The sequence below is a fragment of the Dromaius novaehollandiae genome, chromosome 7 (assembly GCF_036370855.1).
Source record: "Dromaius novaehollandiae isolate bDroNov1 chromosome 7, bDroNov1.hap1, whole genome shotgun sequence".
Taxonomy (NCBI): Eukaryota; Metazoa; Chordata; class Aves; order Casuariiformes; family Dromaiidae; genus Dromaius; species Dromaius novaehollandiae.
In genome coordinates this window covers 39,284,491-39,307,671 of record NC_088104.1, presented here as the reverse complement: position 1 = coordinate 39,307,671, position 23,181 = coordinate 39,284,491, and the positions used below count along the sequence as shown (strand labels likewise).

The following is a 23,181-nucleotide window of genomic DNA, read 5'->3' as shown; positions in this document are numbered from 1 at the left end:
ATTACTACTTCTGAAGACAGCTTGGAGACTAACCTGCTGATCCCAGCACATCTCAGTATCACTGCAACTACAGCTACCTTTTCACATAAATTACAATTTTAGCAACACTGTTGTTTCCTTGCTTGTCACAGAGTTTGTCATTTTCCACCATCATTTTCATTTACTGAGCCTTAAGGTCCTTAGGCCAGCCCTGTACCAGATAAAAAAGCATGTACTATAGTATTGCTGAAGTTAAATTTGTTGCCAATTTGGTCATTTTTTTAAATGGGGTTTTGAATTAAAACTTTAGATGGTTCATTTCAGTTGGATTCTTTGGAAGTTTTAGGGCAATCCGTTCACTTATGTAAGGCATGAGCAAGAGAAACGTACCTTTTCTTGGATTTTGCACAGAAAGAAACTCAGACTGATGAAATCTTGAAACATGGATGGCCCTCAACAGGGAAGAGCCTGAATATTTTATTTAACAATGCTTTAATCAGATAACATAGACATTTGGGGGGTTTATTTTAATGAGCAATTGCCAGTGGCACTATGGAGCTGTTAAGAACAGAAATCCATAGTGCTAAACTTTGAACTTTTCCCTGAAGGTTCACAGAGAGTTTAACTTTCAGTGTAGCAGCAAGATTTTCAAATTAAAAACAAAACTTTAGGAAACAATAACATTTCAGTTCTCATAGCAATGCGCTTTCACCTCTGCTGGATACATATTAGACAGATTCAAGTGCCTCATCTTTTGCATGCACCCAGTTCTTGCAGAAATGATGCACACAGTACACATACACAAACCATCTGCCAATGAACACGCATCAGGTGTTGCACTTAGGCAGTTGAAAAATCCATATCACAATTAAGCAGTTGCATTCCTGGGCTAAGTATTACACTGCTATTAGAATTACAGACAATATCCAAGTCAGCAGGCACCGCAGAAAAGTTATGAATGCCAAGGAATGCAGCCCAGTCAGCTTTTATGTTGTGTCACCTGTGTGTTTTTATCTGAAACTGTGATGTCGTGTCTTGTTTTTAGTTATTTATCTGATGCGCAAATGTCTGGTGTAGTGACCCATAGTTTTAGTTTTAAAAAACTTGCTTCTCTAGCCTGAACCTGCGGTCTGGGAAAGATTAAAGACTGACAGAAGTGAAGATAGCTTCTCACAGCATCCTGCAAACGTACTTCCACACGTAACTGCTGCAGTAACTGATGTCATGGCCTTTAAGGAACCTGGAAATTCCTTCAAGCCTGACAACAAACCAGCTTAAGTGGCAATTCTACTGTGTGTACAGGTATTCCCCAGCAACTACATCAGTTGACTATCTCAGAACAGACCTAAAACTAACCAAACCACAACAGACCTGAGGAATCAATAGGTTAAAATCTTCCAACAACAGTACGCCAAATCTGTTTCAATCCACAATTACTGTCAACTGTGGCACTTGTTTTGAATATATCAAAGTTTACTCTTTCTATTTACATAGAATATGGAAAGCATTTGAGTAAAACTGGACCATGTTTTAAATAGGTGTAGCTGGCTCCAGGCCTCAGTTATTCACATCTTTGCAATGGAAAGATGTGGCTAGTTAATGGAAGAAAGATCTTATAGAAAGAATTTAATTCAACTTGTTAACAACTGATTTTTTTAATTGGCTCTTTATTCAACACTAGTTAATAGGATTCTGTGGGAAAGAGTCTCACACCTTCAAAGAACAAGGAGCTTCTCTGCACACAAATAAAAACGAGAACAGAAGGTTGCAGGACTGTATTTCCCTGAAAAAGTAATTGCTGAAGAAAAAACAATTATACTGCAGTATATGTCAATAATATAGAATTAAAACAAAAAAAAGAGAAGAAATCCCACTAAAGACAGAGGTGGAAGAGGTGTCACTCTGTCTTATACATTTTGTTGGGTGTTGGTTCTCAAACTAAAGTCTTCTTGTTACCTTGCTGGATTCTTCCAGTTGAGTGCCTCGCTTCCAGGCCTCGGAGAACATGGAGCTGACAATACTTTGGGAACGGACATGTCCAGTTGGCTGGGTGTCAGAAACTCCACTGTCAGACTGATTAGAATGATTTGATTGAGACTCTGTTTAAAGAAAAATTAAAAAATGGTTAGCATATATTTCTGAATGTCGAGTAAAGTGAGTGTGCTTATAATGCAACTCTGAGTGATATTTATTGAACACAGGGTGATAGATTAATATCACACTCATTAAACATGTTATCCCACTAAAGGACATTGTTCCCACCATTTACTGCATAAGCCTTAGCTCACAGGCAGGCGACCGAAGACTGCTGCCCAGAAAACAACACAGAGCAACAGATCCCTGCTATTAATCAAATCTGAAGCTCTGTGAGGATGACAGTGTCTCAGATATGCTGCAAAGTGAACACACCTACACTGCAGTTCTAGAGGTTCTGCAAATACCCAACAGCTCCCCACCCTGCCGCTTCAGGAAAGTGCCATTCACGTAATGCATGCAACCTGCTCCCTACAGCACTCCTTCCCAGCCCGACCTTAGGAAGGGGCACTAGACATCAGCTGAGGACAGACAAACTGTGCTGGCCAAGGCAGCAGCCTGCTTCTCACTGACTGCTCCTTTCCTCAGGGGAAGAGAAGGAACGATGTGCATCCTACAACTAGTGAATGCAGAGGATGCCCTGGGGCCACAGGGCACCTTGAGAAGGCTGCCTCTGCCAGACCCATTTATCCAGCCTGGCACCTGCTTCCCGAAGAGTCTGAAGCTGCCCCGGGGAAAAGAGGCATCTAGGCACATGCTGGACTGTAGCCCTGGCAAAATAGGCGTGACTGGTAGGCTGTGGCTCAGCACTCCAGAACAAGAGACGCTTGCTCAGAAGAACACCCAACTTGGATGGAGAAATTGTCACTAATAGAGAATTTACCACTGCCCTTGGAAAGCTGTTCCACACAACTGAGAAAGTGTGGTGCCATCCCAGCTGGCCTGAATTTGTTTAGCTTATTCTCACAGGCTGCTTTTCAAACCTTTTCAACTTAGTAACATTCTTCTTGACCTGTGGTACTATCTGCAATGGACAAAACACTTTGACAATAACCTGTTTTCAACAATGAAACTCCCCTATGGGCTCAAAATAATCCGGCACAGTGTCAGTTAGCTCCGAACAGTGAAGTGAGACTATAAACCATTCATCAATTTTTAAACTGCTATTTGCTACAACAGAACAGCCCTCCTCCTGATGAGAGGTAAACAGGAGCAGGTTCCTGTAGGCACACTACGCCTGAAAAAGGAGCAGAGCCAGTATTTTCGAAGTTTGTCTCTGAAGGGTCTTTGCCTTTGGGCAGGGACTATTTTCCACTTACTAATCTCAAACGTTTCAGCCCACAAAAGCAGTTTAAGAGCTACACACAGAACTCTCCGTGTGTCACTGAATAATAGACCTTGATTTCTTTTTTTCAAATAGGCAAAGATAAAAGCATCCAGCATTTGAAAGCAGGTTTCCTTTCCTCAATATCTTCTTGAATGAGAAATTACAATATGTTCTGAAAATACACCACTACATGTAATAAAATAAATTACTTTTTTAGACTGAACACTGCCTAAAAGACTGTGGAGTAGTAGTCCATTTCCTTCAATAGCCTCTCCTTGGGTCTCCAGACAGCTGAGGATAAAAAAAGGTAATTAAGTCTACTATGAGACAGATCACATTATTACCTGGCAAACTAGATGAACTGGAGCCTGACTTGATACTGGAACTAGACAACGAAGTCCAGTCGTATGCCGATTCTGTCCTCTTCAGTGCTTCCTGATAGTTCATGTACAGTTGCTTCCCATACTAAGCAAAACGACAAAGAAATTTAACACCTGTCTAGGCTCTGTACCCTTTTCAGATTGTTCAGCTCCACCTCAAGCTTCTCTATTCCACGTCTTTTCCCGCAGATAAAGAGCAGGATCTCTGCGAAGGAGCTCAGGCAACATTAATTCTGTGCAAATTTCATTCTGTTTTTTTTAACAGCAGTGGCAACTCCCTCCTCCCAACCCTTTGCCTTTTTATTACTGAATTGCTGAAAGAAAGAAAAACTATCTATTTATGCTAGGAGAAAGAGCGCTGAACCACCTAGAAAAATGCCATTGGGCCATTGAGTGAAGTAAGCCAAACTGCTGATCTCAGAAAACAATTCTGTGCACCTCAAAGTCTCTCCTTTTTCATAAACTCTCTTTTTAAAATCTGTAAGGGAACTGGCTAAAATTTAGCCATGATGTCAATAAAGGACTTTGTAATGCGACAAAGCAGAAGGGCAGCAGAAATAGGAGGAAAGGGCCCAATTACTGAATTATTCAATTATGACCAATCCCCATAATTTTGCTAGGGAACAAAATATGCAAGAAGAAAGCACAGTTCAAGTTCAGAATAGTTAAACATAGGGAAAGTTAGATTTAGCATTATATGTTTTGCTAAATAACTGTAAATGGTTTTTATGAGATAACATTGACACACCACTGCTACTAACTAATTATGCAGTTACAGAATGTGTTCTCTTCTCCCCTCTCCTTATTGACGAACATTTGTCTCAGTAAGGCAAATATAGCCAAGCAATAATATCCAAGCACAATGACAACAGTGCAAGAAGACTGGCTACAGGAAGTTACCTTAGCAATGCGGATGCCATTGATCCACTGGTGTAGAGTTCTTACGTCATCACAGCAAAGATACTTGATATACTGGGATTTCTTCTGGATCTGAGGATGCTGCAGAAAAATTGTTAATCCTCATCAATTTTATAGCTAGGAATGCAAAGAAAGCTGTTTATCTGATGAGGTCTAGAAAGTAAAACTTACTGCTGGAAGCTCTTGAATGGTGGTCTGTATTTTGAGCCAACTTTAAAAATGTATGAGAGTACTTCAGGAGGTGGGGGGAATCGCTTTACACTCAGATTGGTGGTCTCTCCCGTAAGTATTCATTTCAGGTTTGAAATATTAGTAACTGGTGAATCTTCTAGTATTTTAGCGTTGTGGCTGCTCTAAATCCCTAAGGCTTTTGAGAAATGTTTACAAGCTGAGAATGTTCAGTAAAAAGACTGTTCCTGAAAGCAAGCAAGACACTGCCAAAGGGCTGTCTCCTGTTACCGCCCTATGGACTAAACCACCACCTGAGTCACAAAGCTAGTATTTCATCTTCCTCTCACACTAAAACACACTGGGGGAAAACAGACACACTGGAAGAAAACAGACACACTAGCCTTCTATGCTTTTCATGACTTGAGTGAGACGCTCAACAGATGACACACTGTCAAGCACAATTCCTTTTACTTTCAGCTTCAGCCTACTTTCAGCCTTCATGGTCCCTACTCTACTGAAACAGGGATAACATCTAGAATACTTGCTGTGCCCACATGCATATATAAGAAAAATAAAACACAGTACTTGTTATTTCAGGAGTCAAATAAGAAACATATATTTTTCAAAATCAAACACTAGAAACCATTCTGGATGGATTAGTCAGCTGCTTCCTGTCTGTTTTGTAAAGGTTAAATATCTCACAGATGTCAGGACAACAGTGAATATTCATCTCTCATTATTTCCTCTATCAGCTTACAGTTCAATGATACAGAGTTCTGCTAAATGATTATAGGTATTTTAAGTTTTCCTGAAGACTGTCTCAAAGAGACAGTAATCAGAAAATTTTAATCTCTTTTCAAAACATTTTCTCTTGCTATGTCTTCCAAACAATTATTTTACAATGAACATGAACATGTTCATCTCCATAACCAGAATATATACAATTTACTTCATTATGATTTTAGATCACTGCTTTTATTTTTTACTACAAGCCTATTTTGTCTACATTTTATACAACAAAAAAGTCTCTACAGAAGCGTAGACAATTACGTTCCCAATCAGCCTCCTTTTTCTTGGACTTAGTCTAAAATTTCATTGTATATAAATAAAAGAACCTATCAGAAATCTAGCATTTAGAACCAAGGAGTTAATACTATAAACTAGCATACAAAAGCCATATTTAACAATAGTACAGCAAATTCTTGCACAGTAGAAGAAAGCACCTACCTGAAATTAGTGTCTCAAGGAGTATTACTTTGCTGAATCTGATTTGTTATAAGGCACACAGTTACCAGAGAGACAGAAAGATTTTAGCATTATGCTTTAGTGTGTGAGGAACAATTAAATAGACTGGGACACGTCAGCCTGCAAGGAAGACGAACCAGAGCAATGTAGCAAACATTTACAAAGTAATGAGTTGCATGGAGAACTGGGAAAAACTGTTTCCTGGTGGTTCCTATTCAAGAACTAGTGAAAATGAAACAGAAAGCAACTGATCAGAACAAGTAAAAGAGTATGCTTCTGCATTTAACCTGTATCCAGCTGCCAGAGGAAAATAAAGGGGGATTCCTGGGGTCCCAAAAGAGACGGGGCATACCCAAGGAGTAAGAACGCACCCAGGACTGTTGAACAGCCAAGATCTACTTCCTGGCTCCCTAAATTTCTAAAGGCTGGAAGAGTGTTCTGCAGAAGTATCTCTGCAAGACTGTCCTGTTATTTTCTCTAAGCAGCTGATCAACACCACTGCAACAGGAACCTAGTGCTAGACAAATCCAGTAAAACCATTCCTCTGTTGCTCTCTCTTATCTTTTTTCCTGCCCCACGATGCAACCTGCACACGGATCAGCTGGCAGGAGACAATCTGCCAGCTAGATGGGGAAAAAAGAAATTGCAGAGACATTTCTTCCCTCTGCACTAATCCTCTCATGGCATTTTCACCATTTTTCATGGATTTTTCTATCAAGTAGGGTCATTACACCAACTCCACAAAAGTTAAACATACCTTTTTCCTTGTCATTGTACGGAACTGTTCCATGTACTGAACTAAAATAATTTAGAGATTCACCCTGAAACTGCCAGGCATAGCTTTCCAACTGTTACATCACTACAAGAAATGTTTCCTACATTATAATCTTTCCCTACATTAATATCGTGTTAACTAGTTCTATGAATTATTTCCTACCTGCTCACAATTAGCAAGTGTAGCTATTTGAAGGGACTAAGCATATTGCAGAAATGTTTGATTCTCTTTAAATGCTCTTTTTAGTTCAAGAATTTTTAAAACAATTAACAAGTTACCTTTAGCACTAAACAGTAGTCTGTAGGTGCTTTGTACTTGTTCCGATAGTCCTGCCCATAGTAAACATTGACATGATCAAGCTGTAGAAAGCACACGAGATCCCGTGATACCTATTAAATACAAAAACACTCGGTTACAAAGTATGTGTATAAGAAAACCATACTTCTGCCAAAATCAGTCTAATATTAAGATCTAATGTTAATATAAGGTCTAATTAAGGTCTAATATTAGTATCAGTCTGACACTAAGACTACCAATACAATAAGAGGACACAGACATGCACAACATCCTTACAGCAGATGTTCATTTTGAACCAGGATATCTTTTTTTGAATTCAGTTTGGCTTTTTGTATTTTATTTGCATTTTACCATTTGACAACATTTTAACCAGGCCACTATGTTTATTCATAGTTGCAATCCAGAGAAAGTAAATATGACTAGTTGACCAGGAACTTTTTAACAACTCCTGATTGCATTTCATCTTGGTAATAATCAAGGTGTCCAAATTCCAGTGCGACCATGAGTATAACTCTATAAACATTTGGCAGTGATTGTAGGGGCACATAATTTTAACAGGGTATCTTGCGTATAGGTTGTTCTAATGAAGCGAAAGACTGTAGAGATAATGCGTGAGAGGTATTCAGCTGTAAAGTGAGCTGATGCACTAATAGAGCACAGGGATAATTTCCTCTTGACTGCCAGCTGTGTGGGAAGTGGACTCCTGTGTTATGGATCAGTTGAAGCCTGGAAGACTCATTCACAACCATCTTCCAACCTTGAAGCTATAATGCACTTTTAGCATCTTTCTATTTACTTTTTATTACAGAAACATACAGAACAGTAACAAGTGATACTGAAGAAATGGTACGGTATGTACTAGTTTCAGAAAATGTAGCACAAATTGGTCGGGAAAGAATCCCATTTATATGAATGAATTAAAATTGTGGAGTTTTTCTGATGTTTTCCAAATGGCATTTGCAGTGCATCTATGTCCTTCATCTGAATTCTGCTTGAGAAGAGAGCCACTTAACACCACCAATCCTTTTTTTCCCCAGGCATTTCTGAACACCTAACACAAGCTCACCCAATGGTTCTTCTGCATTTTTAAATTTGGGATTAGGCTGTTTGCATTAAGTGTTACTGTAGTAATATACTAGACTTGTATGATAAAGCCATACTTTTAATTACAGGATATGTCTCTAAGCAAGGGTACAGCTAAGCCAAAATTCAAGGCTCACTCTTGCACACACATGATTTACCAGCCATACACATTTTTCCCCCTTCTGTGGAAGCTGATTGTTGTCTGACAACAAGCTGAAATTAGATGACAATTTTTCAGGGAAATTGCTTTAAAATAGCGTACCTTTGCTTTCCCTTTAGGGACATAGTAGATTCCAGAAGCTCGCAGAAGAAAGTAACGTTTCTTCCAAGACTTCTTACCATCTTCTTTCAGCCACAAAACTCCCTCAATTTCTGGCACTGTTACAGAACTTCCACAGAAACATTCCTGCAGATAATCACAGTGGTTTAGGAAAGACAGAAAGTGACAGAACATACAGCGCGCAATGTTTTTTTTTAATGACTGAATTAACTGAATTGAGAATCCTATAGTTCGACGTCCTTTATCTAAGGAATGCAAATGTAACAAGGACAGCTCTTTCCCCCTGCAGTAGTATGACTTAAGAGATTAACTGTAGAAGCTAGAAAGTAATTCAGACATAACACCATAGGGGATCTTAGCATTTTCCCAGAGCAAGAATGACTACAAAAATGTTAACTACTGAAAAGACTTTTTAACCACTGCTCATCAGTAATAGAACCCCCAACAGGTTTACTGGCCTTAAAGGCACAAGGTCACCTTACAGATAAAGGCTCATAAATCTGAGTAAGCACAAAATCTAATCACATATCCACCAGGCGTAGCTATAATCCATTACATGTGTACTTCGCTGCTACTAACTGCCAATGCTACAACTACTCTTAAGGTTCTATTTATAAAAAGCTAACAGAGGAAAAACAAATGCTCTAAGCACATTCCAGACTAATATGCAGCACTGAGATTTATCAGTAATCCAAGAAGATAAGAGGAATTAGGTAGCATTACAACTCTCTGTGTGTCACGGCTCTAAGCAACTTTTCAATCCACAGCATCCAGATAACCACTTACTAAAACCTGCATTAGTAATTCAGTAGAATCATATATACGCTACATATAAACAAAAGTGTATTAAGTATAATCCAAAATTAAACATTCAAAAAACTTATTCTTGTGCAACACTACTGAAACCATAATCATTATTCTAGAAATCAAATTGAGCCTATGACACTTCAGCATGGGCATGTCTCTATAAAAATGCTACAAAACCACCTATGTGGTTTTCAGCTCTTGGAGGTTATATTTACTGTTTGCTTTATCTGTTTCACACTTGCTTTTATTGTTGACCTTAGTTCTGTAAACTATTTAATATGTTCAATTTTAGCTGGCTGACTTTTCTCTCACACTTTTTTATATTTAATTTTTAGTGGTTTATTTAAAAATGCAGTTGAAACCATTTTTCTTCTTTGCTTACTAATACTATTAATAATATTATCATAAACAAATCACTGATACGCTGCTACAGAATTTTGTAGAGCATAACGATTTAAAGAGTACTATTAAAAAAAAATCCCTACCACCACAGATCAAAAGACAGGTGACAGTTCTGTGAGCTTCTACTGTGTTTATGCACAGTTACAGATAACCTAATTTTGGTATCACTATACATAGTATTTTGAGTATTTAAAAAATACCTACATTTTTATAAACTCATCTAATTTGAAACAAGTTAGCAGTAAAAGAGCCATTTACTCAGAAATAACACATTCCATTCTCAATTTTCGCAGAATTTTTTAGAGTTTAGCTTCAAACTTAGAAATGACCCCTGTGGCCTTTTTGCTTTGGCTGTCTTACCTCTAGCAGCACCTCTTTATTTCTGTCTGCCATCTCAGAGGTTTCCTTCTTCCCCAGAAGATAGTTCTGTAACGAGTGAAAGAGAAAGCTCAACATTTCTATAGGTATTCTGAAATGAAGCCAAACAACATTTCTTGTTTACCTTTTTATACCAGCAAGAAAAAACAACTGCTGTCTAACAATGATACATTAATGCAACAAAAATTTGTAGTCCAGCTGAAAGAATCTGTCAAACCGCTGAAAAACACCTAGAACTAACTTATAACCACCTTTACCAGAAATATCAATCAGTCCATACTTCTGTCCTAAGTAACACCCTCATAACCACACTGTCCTGTCTTTCCACAAAACAAACAACTAATTGGTACAATGTATCCAGAAATAAAAAATACTATGAACCTGAAAATCCCACAATAAAAAGAATATAAAGAAAAACCCATGGGCCTTTAAACTCGTTATATCCTGCCATTATTTATGTATTTTGAAGAAGCACATACAGAAGTAATATATTTCTTTCCTCCTTGCCCTGGCAGTTTCTCTGAATAAAAATATTTATTTTTCATGAAGAACTACCAAATACTCATCTTCTTAAAAGGAACCCTAACTATGCATAGGTACTGCATCAACAGTATATAAGCTTCTTATTTAATGAAAGGTTCTTGTACTCTTCCCCAGTTTGGAAAGGACTGGGCCATGAAAATCTTTCTCTTCCTGTCCTCTAGCTCTTTCTGAAAAAAAAACCCCAATATTCATGAAGTTTAGCCAGACCAACATTTTAAACACCTGAAAGTGTGGGTTTTATGCTGGTGACTCATTCTTAGCGACGGTGTCTACAATATGTACTGGTAATTAGTGTTTTACCAACTATGTGGTTTTAAAAAGAAATTAGGGTTTTGCTACTTCATCACAAAACACTTGAATAAGTGGTTGTTGAAATAGGTTTTCAATTCTTGCTGAAAAAAATTAATTACATGGATAGTGTCACAATGGATGGGCATGCAAAACTGATACCCAGTTTGCTAGCAAAATAGGGAGTTCAGATCCAAGAAATAACCACAGAGATACCATACAAATATAAAAATTACCCCCAAAGGCAATATAGTAGCTAAGAGTTAAGAGGGAGATCTAGGGATACTATATACAGTTCTTTCCAACTCCAAATTCTTCAGAGTGTCTTTTTCTGCTTTTTATTTCTGTTTTCATTTCCACTTTCCTCCACCCCCTTGTGATACTGGACTGCTGCCAGAGGAAAATCTAAAGGAAATGTCCATTGGCACTGCTCAATAATTCGTTCTGAAAGAGAAGAGGGACCTTTTGTTTCCTGAGGAGGGAACAGTAAACACAGTGAATGAAGGCAGGTCCCAGCTTCCCCTGGGAGGAGCGCATTCTCTTCTCCAGACTTGCCATTTGACCACTGAGTAGCTATCCCATTTGATGCTCCATTTCTCTTCTTGCCAGTTAAGTAAGAACACACAGTGGAGAGGTACAGTAACGTATCAACAACTTTTCTGCAGATTTGTGTATGTGAACAGCACTAAGTACTGGTGCAGATGCCACGAAACTGCTTGCCTTCATCTCTATCAGAACTACTCACAAACACATTAGAAAACAGATTGCTTCAGCTCATGCTTTTCTGTTAGGGACTTGCCTTTGCACCAACCACAGCTTCCACTGTGGATGTGTATGGAGCTGGAAAGTAAAGTTGCTTTGTGTTTTTGTATATACGCTAGTTTCAAAATAAAAGTACTGAAAGGAGTGCTACCAAAAGAAATCAGAAACTGCAATCAGGCATGTGTGTCCCCCAACACCCGCCCAAAGTGAACTTCAGGCTTACCTGGGGATTCTTGAAAAGTGCATATTTCTCTATACGTTCCACAAACGTTAGTTTGTTCTGACTGTCTCTTGTCCAGTTCAGAAGATTTTCAACTAAATTTTCATGATCTTCAAAGATCCTTTCTGCAGTAATAACAAAAGAGCAGATACATTTGATTCTGTCATGTTTTGCGATAGTCATATGCTTTACTCTGTAGTCATATCTGGGAGACAGGGTACTCAAGGAAGGAAAGTACAGTTCAAGGTCTAATATAATGGGGGAAAAAGCTTACAAAGCACTCAGAAATTAAAAGAACACAGTCAAATTTCAAATGTGCCAGGTTTAATTATTTCATACATACTCGCTAACATTCTCACTCCCCTCTCTTCAGGCTTACAGTTCCATCAATAAATAAAGTGTAAATATGCACCTGACAAAGCCTACAGTGCCACATTAACACAACAGACTCAAATAACAGTGTCTGAAGTGGTATCAGTACAAATAAAAAAGCTACCACATTTACAACTACTCTGGTCCACACAACCCCTGGAAGAAATTATTAGATGGCCTTTTCAGTATAAAATCTGTTTCTACACCCCCCATCGCTATCTCACTGAAAACTGACACTGCCCATTTCTTACAATTTATCTTGCTGGATAAATGCTGCATCAATAAGGGCTTCAGAGAACACTGAGCTTTGACTCTGTTGAAATGGTTATCACCAATATAGGATAGTGAAAATAGGCAAAGGAGGAGAGAGGAAAGAGAAGGAGCAAAATTTACTGAAATGGTAAAGAAATATCTGAAAATCCTTATTCTAATATAAAAAAGGAATATATCTTTGGGAGACTGCTGGACCAACTTTCTCATTTAAAAGACAATGAAGAAGAATCTTGCTTTCTTCAATTTGTTCCCTCTTCATACATGCCACACACTGGCACTTCAGCAAATTACTTCTTTCAGAATCCTTTGGGACTTGCCTGATCTTTCATTAGCATCTGAAAGCAGGGCATGATTTACATTTTATTTCACAAAATCAATTACACTGCATTATTATAGAGGGCATATGGCACTGATCATATTCAGACCTATGAGCTATCACAAATGAAGACTGAGATGACAGATGACACCTTAATATCTTCAGTAATTGAGAACACTAAGCAGAGTATATAATCTGTGGGGAATGAATTAGGGTTTGATATGACAAAGGACAACACAGGACATTACTGCACATGAGGTCTCAAAAGGATCTTTCTAAGGAGCTTTCAAGTTACAACTCATGACTTGCCATCAAGCTCCATCAGCAACACAGCAATACTGTCTTCTGAGAAAGTAAAAAAAGGTATTTAACAGATGAACAAAACCAAACAGACTTCAGATAGCTGTGATACAAAAGCTTAAATCTCACTGCAGCCTCACTAGGGAAACCAGATAGCTTTCAAAACGTATCAGCTGCTGCTTCAGGAAGAACAATAATTGAACTGAAGTATGAAACAACATATTCACAGGACATATATGTACCTATAATATATAAAACAACATTTAATTAATGCAATGTTTCTATTATTAAATCTACTCTCTAAAACTAAAACATTACAGCTCCTGCATACCTCATACACACATTCTGCTCTAGTAATAAAAATGAAAACGCTCTTTGTCTCGTGCAAAAGAAGCCTGCTTTCCAGGTTTGTTTCTGCTACAAACCTGCAGGGTAACCCTGGGAAAAGTGTTTCATTCTGTGTGCATTTCTACATTCGTGAAATGGAAAAAATAACACTGAGCTCTACTGAAAAGTGCTTAGAAAGCTACCGGTTAAATCATTAGATTGTAACAGGTGGTCTTGTATTTCAAGTGCACCTACCTAATTCAAGCTCCTCATAAAAATTAGTTAATTAGTCACATTTGAAGCAAACAATGTAAATGTGAAGACAATCAGGAACTCCGCAGGTCCCACCTGTTTCTCTGCAGAGTTTGTTATCTTAATGCTGTCACTGCATTTTATTGCACTGTGCAGTCAATGAACAAACAACTGGCAAGCCAATATGGTAAAACATACTCCAAACGTGCACGGGCCTTAGACATCCTGTGTCTTCCTCACCGCCTAGCTAAAGGAAAATCCTCTGATAAAGGAGTTCCTTCCTCTTTTACATAGGTATTGCCAGAAAAATTGTTTGGAAAGATGAACCACTGCAAGATAATGCAATACAATACATAATAGCACAAAAGGTGAAGGTTTTGTTGTAATTATTTTTTTCTTTTCTTGAGTTCCACTATAAAATATCTAAGCAAATAGGTTGCATTTTGGATTGTCTTCTTAAAAAATATGCATGTGAAATCTCTGAAAGATTATCAGTTACCCTGCCAAGGATCAGGGAAGGCCAAAGTGAAAAATACAAGGACAGTTAATTCTGCCCTCTCACAACTCTCTTTGGTTTTTCTGTCTCCTAGTTATCGTGCTGGATTCTGAATTAAAAATCCAGCAATTATAATAGACTTCATTCTTTAGCTTGAAGCTCTTTCAATATAAGAGTCAAATTCTGTTAGTCTCAGTATATCACTTGAGCCCATACGGTGGAGCATGCATATACTGACTAAACACCACCAACAAAAGAGATTTGTTAACCCTGGTTTTCACTTCACAATAATCTTAATTCAGTGACAGCGTTAATTTTGATAAATATCAGTTTCTGTATGCAGGCTAGCTCTTTGCTTCTGTTTTAACAGAAACTGGAAATATATTTTCCCACCACTTCTTTTTCCTGTCATAATCTCCAGCCTACACAGTGAATGGGAGTGTCTTATGGAAGCAAACCTAGGATGTGAAAGGTCTCAGTGAGCCTTGGGTCCAGGACTCTGTCACATACAGACTCATACATTTGCACTGATAGAAACATCAAATTATTGCAGAACTAATTAGATTACTTATTTCTACCATTCTCATTGGTAAAATGCTTGATTTTTATAAACCTAGAATGGGTTTATGCAGAGTATGTGCAAATTCTTTCTGGTTTTGAAATTGGGCAAATTCAAGATTTCATTTATTAAAATTTTAAAGATTTAAGCCAACTAAGATGTTATTTTTCATGTAAAAGCTAGGAAGATCCAAGTGATACCACGTTCCTTATAAACGGCCTTCTTTGTCTAACAATAAGCAAGGTTAACATGCTACATTGCCTGAACCAGGAAAGACTTGACGAAAACGGAGAGGAAATATTAATTTGCACTTTAATTTGAAATCAAGGCATTTAGGTTCAGTTCTGGGCTTCTTTGTAGTCAAAAGGCAAGGCGCTTAACAGCTCTGTGAAGCAATTATTCATCAGTAATGGAGATTAATAATAATATTTTTCTTTCACTTGTTTTCTTCTTTTCCATTTAGATGCTAAATTCTTTGGCAACAGGAACAACTTACATTGTGGTAGCTGCGATGCAACACAGACGAGCTTTAACTGCTCTTAGAGCCACATAATGCCAACTGCATTAAGAATATTTAATAGAAAAAATATAGCGATAACTTCCTGTAATAAAAGCTTTTAGGAACAGTACAAAATACTATTTAGAAACAGGGAGATGCATGGTAGCTTTTTTATTCCTTACCTCTTTCTTGTGCATCATGAGGAACACATCAAGACCAATAGGACATTACTAAAATTCCTATGCAGCACCTTCCAATTCAGGCATGTTTTTAATATGAAAGAAGAAAATATTCTAAGGCAATTTTGAAACAGCGTGTAGTAAAGTTCTACAAGCTGTGGCTGAAGAACTGAAGTCTGAACAGTGACTAGCAAAGTGACAGCGACAAAACATCATTCCTAGCATGGGATGATGAACGCTATAGGTTAATGTTTAAATCATTCTGAAGACACAAATATGAACAAGTATTACACCAATAGGTAATAATCATAAACGTTTATAATTATTACTTACCCATTTGCAATTCAGAGACGGTTTCTACCAACGACCAGTCTAAACTGTAACCACAATGTGATTTGTCCATCAAATTGTCTAGTACTTGTCTCACTGTCTGCCTCTCATCCACCATCATTGTTTTTGAGCTGTCATCAGACATGTGGACTCTGATCACCAACTAATGAGCAGACAAGTAAGAGAGAAACAAGAGAGATTAATTTCCCGCAGGTAACCTACATTTTAAGGTTCTTAAGAACCTTCTTCAGATTCTGTTAAAATAACATGAAATATTAAAACCAAATTTTCCCTCTAAATGAAAAGAGCCATCAATGATGGTTGCCTCCTGGACAGTTGTCAAAGACACTGTTTTCTTTCTCTGAAAGAGGTTAAAAAAAAGTCTTCATAATGCAATGGCTACGTGCTCTAACTGTGTGTTGAGGAAAAAATCATTCCTGCCTAACTGTCCTGTTATGATGAATAAAATATCTATGTGCCCGTTTTTCTCATACATCTAGGTGGCAGTGCAAGAGTTCTGCATAAACTCAGATATAATCAGAATTTTTTCAAATGTGCAAGTCAAGCTTTCTGCCTGCTTACTTTGTATTTTCTAAGAATACTGATTGTATAAAGACTATACCTATTTTAAATCTTCTTTTATTAGGTAGTATGAAGAATTACTGTGAAACAAACCTGCCTGTAAAACACAGCGACTTTTCACAGCCACTAATAAGGTCGTTGTCCAGAAAGAAAAATTGCAACCATCTTCTCAACTAAACACAAAACTGAAAAGACTATAGATTCTTCTTGCCACTCATTATGCCATTTGCTTCCTTTTTACACATCACTTGGCTGGCAAAGTTAAAATACACTGGTTATAACACACTGGTTGACTTGTTAATTCCCATCCTCCAGTCAGGATGATTTTGCAGCTTTTGATTTATAAATGCTAAATGTATAAGATATTCAAAGTTACTGAAAAGCTTTACAATTAAAATAGAAAGTCTAAATTTGGAAGTAATGTTTTACATTGTTTGATATTGCATGAAGTAGTGTCATTAGACTTTCTACACTTAGTAACCTCTGTCTGTAATCTGGAACGCTTGTTTTTAGCCTACCATAGGAGAATCCTGCTATGCATAGTGAGAAAGGGTCTGTAAAGAAAACAGACCTAAATTTTAAATTTAAGACTATTTAATAGACAAAGACAATCTCAGGAGGCTGGGTTTTCAAGTCAGCTGTGGCTGGAAGTCTGCTAAATGTGCAGCTGGCTGCAAAATAAACCATTCTTTAAGTAAAATGCAAGGTTATTCCATATGCTAGGATTTCTTGATTAGGTCCAGTCTAGATGAGAAAGTACATTATCACTGAAAATCAGAACACGATAGAAACAGTGCTCCTCTACAGAAAAATGAAGTGTAAAAAGAAGCCCCTTTTCTATTATTAGGACAACTTTGGGGTAATCGACAAAAACAAGTAGAATTCTGTGTGCATTTTCCATGTCAATAAATATGTAAGATCTAATAAAACAATACAAATAGCTTACCTTTTTCACTTGTGCCTCTTTAATCTTCTCTAACGCAACCCTAATCTTCTCAGCTTTGAGTTTAGCAGCCTGTTCCTCCTGGGGGAGACACAACACATAGAATTCCAGTTACACAAACTTCACGCTGGTTTTACAGTATTTAATTTTGAAGCTACCATGCTCTAAAACATGAACAGAAATGCTAATTTACCCACCAATAAAACCCACAACAGTTTGTTAGTGACAATAAGAACTATTGTTTTTAAGACAGAAAATGTTACTCAACATGTCTGTCATGTAAACATGCAACTGCCATTATAACCAAAAGAACATACTGAAAGCATATATTTTGCATCAACACAGTCAATATTGCTCTGTTATTCCGTATCCTAGTAGTGTGGTGCATTTTTACCAAATATTTTAACACATCGCATATTTATAGTCATAGTCTTAGCTAATACAATATTCAATGAAAGTGTGCAATTAAGTGCACCCAATTGATTTTCATTGATCAACATAAATAGCACATCGAGAAATACCAGAATTTAACAGCACACAGAAAGAATTGAAGAAAACATCCCATAAATAGGATTTCACACTATCCCAGCTGGTTTGGAAGCTTTTAATCTATTAAATTAGTTTGCAATAGCTAAGGAGATTAAACACTTCCATCATCGTTACTAAATCCAGGCTGTGTTTCTCCTCACTTTAAAAGTACTTAAAGACACACAAAGCAAACAAGCATTCTTATCTTTGCTGCTCATCTGTTACATAATCTATTTTTGTTACAAGCAGAAATGCATTCAAATACAGATAATTTAAATCTATCTGCTGGTCCTAAAGAAACCTCTATATTGTAACCCTATCAATACTTGCTTTTCATTTCTGGAAGTCATTGACATTTCTATTGAAACTAAACTTGAAATGAGAAGATAAACAAGGAACCCCTATTTTCAAGATCTCCACAGACAGGTTTCAAATTTTACAGTTCTTATAACATGGATTTTAATGATAGCAAGTATCTAAGATGCCATAATCATATAAACATTTCTAGAAAAATAAATAAGCATATAAAAAGGAAAAAAAACCCTCACAATATTTCACAATATTCAATTACCTTAAAAAAGAAAAATGAAGATTTTTCACAGATCAAAAGTAGTACAGTCCTCCTCCATAACAGTCAGCATCTCATAAACACTTAGTTGTGCATTGCTTCCTTATATGAATGTAATCCGTGGTTTCTTTATCACACGTTTGGACGGTGGCTTTTCATACAATAATAAAGATTCATCTATCTTCAAAACTGCAGAGTTTAAGTTTTTCACTTCTGAGTGCAGTGGCTACTCTTCCCATCAGCTGTAAAAGGGTATTTCCTATGCCATTTACTTATTCTTACTTAACAGCTTTTGCCCCCTTACACTCATGACCATACTATGCACTGGAAACAACATGAGCTAAATAGGACAGTAGACTGCCTTGTGAGAAACATAATCCTTTCCAATAAAAGGAACCAGTAAATTGACGGGAGCAGAAATAATGGGGGCTTGAAACATTATCTGAGAACTCAATTACCTAGGAACATAGTTTTTTATTAGTCTGCAGAGAACTAAGACTCTTTTCATTCATCGTAAAGATGGTGTCAAGTAACTTAGAAAGGTTAAATCAGATTAGTATTCTGTTAAAAAACAAACAGCACCATAATATCTAAAATCATTTAAATGTAAAATATACTTTGAATTCTAAAAAAATCTTCTTCTCTCTCAGTATTAACCATTTCCATCCTCCAAAATAAATTATTATCCAAACTTAAGATTTCAAATAGTTGCAAAGGTCTAAAAATGATGCTATGGGCCTGCATCTGCTGAAATGAGCAGGAGCAAAAGACTGTTTTTATATTATTGTTCATTTTGAGAAACTGTAATTTGTGGTTTAAAAAGTTGTGCATGAACTCAATCATAAACCTTTACTGCTGCACAAAGGTTGAGAGTACCTTTGCTTTTGCTCTCCTTTGAAGTCAAGCGGTCCAATTTTCCACCCCATTTCACTGTGCACCTGTGCAAAGCAACCGACTCCAGCAAACCCCAGCAGGAGCACTTCACAGCCACCGCACACGGCTCCACACAGCAACTGCAGAGGAAGGATCAGCTAGGGCCTTTTTATACACTGGTGCTGCACAGCTAACATATCTCTGTTACTCTCAAAATCAATAATAGATTATCATTCCCTAAAAAGTTTTTCTTTTTTAATACAGAAAAAAGATTTAAAGGATTTACTGTTCTACCACCTAGCAATTACTTTTCATTTGCTACTCAGTTTTAATGTGGGTCCAGAGATCAGAATTTCCTACATTTATACTTCACTGCATTTTAACAAATTTGGTCTAAATTTAAACAAAAAACAGAATTACAATATTCTAAAAATAAGAACTGATTTTAACCAGCAACAAATGATAAAAAGAGGCCTTAATCTATTTACTGGAAATATACAGAGGCAAAGGAAGTAAAAAATTAGAATTTCTGAAAGCAAGTAGTCAGGGATTTTAAGTTTTCAATTTTTTTTCAAGTTTTGCTTTACAGTTACTTCTCAGGCCATTGCTGCATTGTTGCTGATGTGACAAATGCCATTTTGCTAGGGCAAGATAAAAAAATATGTATCTTCATTACTTAATAAAGTAATTAAATTAACTACAGAAGTCATCAAAACTTGCAATAATTTATTCTATTTCTCTCCCAGTAGTCCACACCCCCGAGCAGAACCGCCCCCAGAGCGGCACTGGGACACGAGCAGAGCTTCCCACCCTGGCACGCGGAGCAAAGGCACCAGCTCCCCGCGAGGAAGCACAGGCACCCCACCAGTTTGCAGTCAGCCAACAGCACTCCTCACTGCACATGGAGAAAGGGGACCGGAGACACAAACACCCGCCTGCAGCTCTAAACCATTCACCACCACAAACTAACACCAGCACAACGCAAACATTTACAGTCCAACCATGTTTAGCCCAGCTATTTGTTTCCCCTGCACTAGTAAATCTTTTTAAAATTTAAGTGACATGAGTTGAGTTCCCAAAGGGTTGTGAACGCGTGTACAAACGGCAGGCTGCCCGCCGAGGCCGTAGTTTCACTAGTGGCATAAGCCAAGGTAAGGCCCTGGCAGGGCTGTGGTGCCTGCCTCCTTGCACAGCATTCCTGCTGTTCTGTTGCGCCAAGCCTGGTGCTGCTGCGGCCACACGGAAAACTCAGGGAGTTGACCTGGCACAAAATTAATGCAGCAGAAAGATTACTTTTCAGCAGAATCAGTTCCCTGATAGGACTGCCTTTATGATCACATATATGCTATGTAAAAGCATAAAGGAGATACAGACACATGCTGTGTAAAAACACAAAACGTCCATCTGCACCTCTGACTGGAGAAGGATACTCTCTTCTAGTAGCTGTGTACATCCCTGTAAAATTACAACACAAAATCCTCACTTTAATGGGATTACTTCTAGGAGAGCATTACACTTGCATTTTAAGGATTTGAGCCTTCATAGGCTTTTGACCCTTGCTGAGGTTATGTTTGGTTATGGAAAACATGACACATGTCTGAAGGAATGCTTGATGACATAACTACAGTGAGACCTCATTCATCCAAGATATCCTAATATATTGTGAACTAAAATTTAAAAAAGTATAGCCCTGCAATGCAATCATCTTCTATCAATGACTTATTCTTTGCATCTTTAAACCAGAACTTAGTTTTCAGTAAATTTACACTATCCTGCAATATTGGAAAAAAAATGTGTAATGACAGTCACAGCCTCCTGTCCCAGTTCCCTGTTAAATAGGCAGCTAAAGATACTCTGGCTGCATTTTAACATTAAACATGCAAGATGTGCACTATGATGGAGCTGACCTTGCTCAAAGGACTTTATGCTTTTAATTTCTAGTTTGGATTTTCTTTTCTTCTTAAATGTTTCATGGTACATTGTTTCAAGTGTTAGTAATTGATCCCTTTTACTTGCCAGGAGGAACATAAGCAAAATGGAAAAAAGAAAAACGTCACTTAGGAAAGGTTACAGGATTTAGGCCATCCAGTAATTAAATGATAAGATGCAAGTAATGGAAGTCACATTTCACTGAAGTTAACAGGGTAGGATACAGAGATCATAAGATGTATACAGGAAGAAAGAGATGTTTTGTGTTTAATATTTGCAACATTTTCTCTGTGACGTTTTTCTCTGAGTGCGTGTAATATTGTCCTGTGAAGGACTAGAAGCAGCTATCCAATGTTTATTTTGCTAGTTACAGTCTAACCTCAGGTAGAAATGCAATTATCTGCTTTGCAAGGATTCTCCTCTCCCAGGATTTCTATTGAAATAGAGGATCCTTTCACCTGAAATAACGCTATGGACATCTCAGTTTCTGCATATTTCCCAAAACTTTAAGACATTTTTATTAGTCCGATTTCTAATTTTTTGTCAATCAGAACAGTTGTCTGGTACATGGCAGTTTGTTCAATCTACAGTCATAAATCAGTTGTATGGAGGTCGCATGTGTGTGCGTGTATGTTTTTTTAAGCACTAAAAGGAACATTGCAGAAGTGGTCCGAGTTGTTTTTTTCTTCACGCTGAAAGAATTTTAATAACGCTTGTTCTATATATCTTGATAAACTAACTAGGATATGTAGCCTCTACCCTGAAAAACATACTTGTGTTGCCATTGAGTCAGTAGCTGGCAACGGTGGCACAGTCCATTTATAAACAGTGAGCTTGTGTTTGCGTAAATAATTCATGACCATTCTCAAACATTTATTTTATTACATTTCTTCTCAAAATAACTAAGAGTAGCCTAGATGCGAGGGAAGCAGGAAATAAGATATTCCTGTCTTCTAAAGCTCTCCAAAGTGAAAGGCTTCAGCAGCCATGCCCCTGTGGGTAGTCCATCCTCAATATAGTCTTTTCCATACCTCCCTTGTATATCAGACTTGCTGCCACTGCACTTGTATTATGGCATGTCCCAGGCTTCCTACTGAATGTGGAGATATGTGAAGAAGCAGGTAGTACTGTTTCAGGGATTGCATCAGAGACAACGACTCACGTGGAAGATTTATAATGTAATGATTACACTATGCTGCATTGAGGACAGGGATAAAACATACAAGCAAACATGGATGCATGGATAGGAAGCTGTGATTTTCGTTTTGCCAGAAATGTAACAGAGATAGCCTAAGTCTCTCCTAATAGTTCCCATGAACACCATCTTTGCCTCTTTTTCCCCCCCCGCTTTGTTCAACCTCTCTGTTCCACATTCACAAGCTCTTTACTATTAGAAGCCCAACTCCAACACAGAAGATGGCTTCTGAAGGGAAACAGGAAAGCAGCAGTCATATTTTAAATAAATCTCAAAGTTGCAGTATCCATTGCCAAGAGCTCCTGCAAAGGGGATCCTTAACCCTGCAGTCTATCAGGGCAAAACAGGTGTTACTCTCCAGGAAAGCCAGGAGATAGATGATAGTTGCTTATGAACTCCAAACGAAGAATGGCATCTGTGAGTCTCTCCAAGAGCTTCCTTCGTGCTTGACCAAAATTATTCGGTACTTAAGCTAAGTACTTATGCTGTCCCCAGATATCTCAAATCATAATGGAAAAAATTTGCATAATTTAGCAATGTGTTACTGCTAGAAAAGTGGTGCAAATAGATTTTCCACAGAAACTTGTTAGCGCTCTCTCTTATTAAAGAGAACTGCTACACAACCTGAACAAGACTAGAGCTTTATTTGCTTGTAATCTCATTAAAACAACTAGTTTGGCAGAAAACTGCCATCCAGTTGTCTATCTCAAACTGAACTTGAGCATGAGAGGATATACCACAAAGGGTGAAGCAAGGCAAAGGTAATTTTCT

General features: G+C 37.6%; 1 protein-coding gene across 4 annotated transcripts in view; it reads right to left on the bottom strand.

Annotated features, from left to right (window-relative positions):
- RAPH1 (Ras association (RalGDS/AF-6) and pleckstrin homology domains 1) overlaps window positions 1–23,181 on the bottom strand; it is a 104,480-nt gene that overhangs the window by 11,255 nt on the left and 70,044 nt on the right. For all 4 annotated transcript variants that reach the window (XM_064515269.1, XM_064515268.1, XM_064515271.1 and 1 more), the window contains 9 exons: window positions 17,321–17,398; window positions 15,796–15,955; window positions 11,893–12,014; window positions 10,059–10,124; window positions 8,472–8,615; window positions 7,108–7,218; window positions 4,621–4,719; window positions 3,685–3,805; window positions 1,936–2,078 (listed from right to left, as the gene is read on the bottom strand). In XM_064515269.1, the coding sequence (XP_064371339.1) occupies window positions 1,936–2,078; window positions 3,685–3,805; window positions 4,621–4,719; window positions 7,108–7,218; window positions 8,472–8,615; window positions 10,059–10,124; window positions 11,893–12,014; window positions 15,796–15,955; window positions 17,321–17,398 (1,044 nt within the window). The remainder of the gene's footprint in view (window positions 1–1,935; window positions 2,079–3,684; window positions 3,806–4,620; window positions 4,720–7,107; window positions 7,219–8,471; window positions 8,616–10,058; window positions 10,125–11,892; window positions 12,015–15,795; window positions 15,956–17,320; window positions 17,399–23,181) is intronic.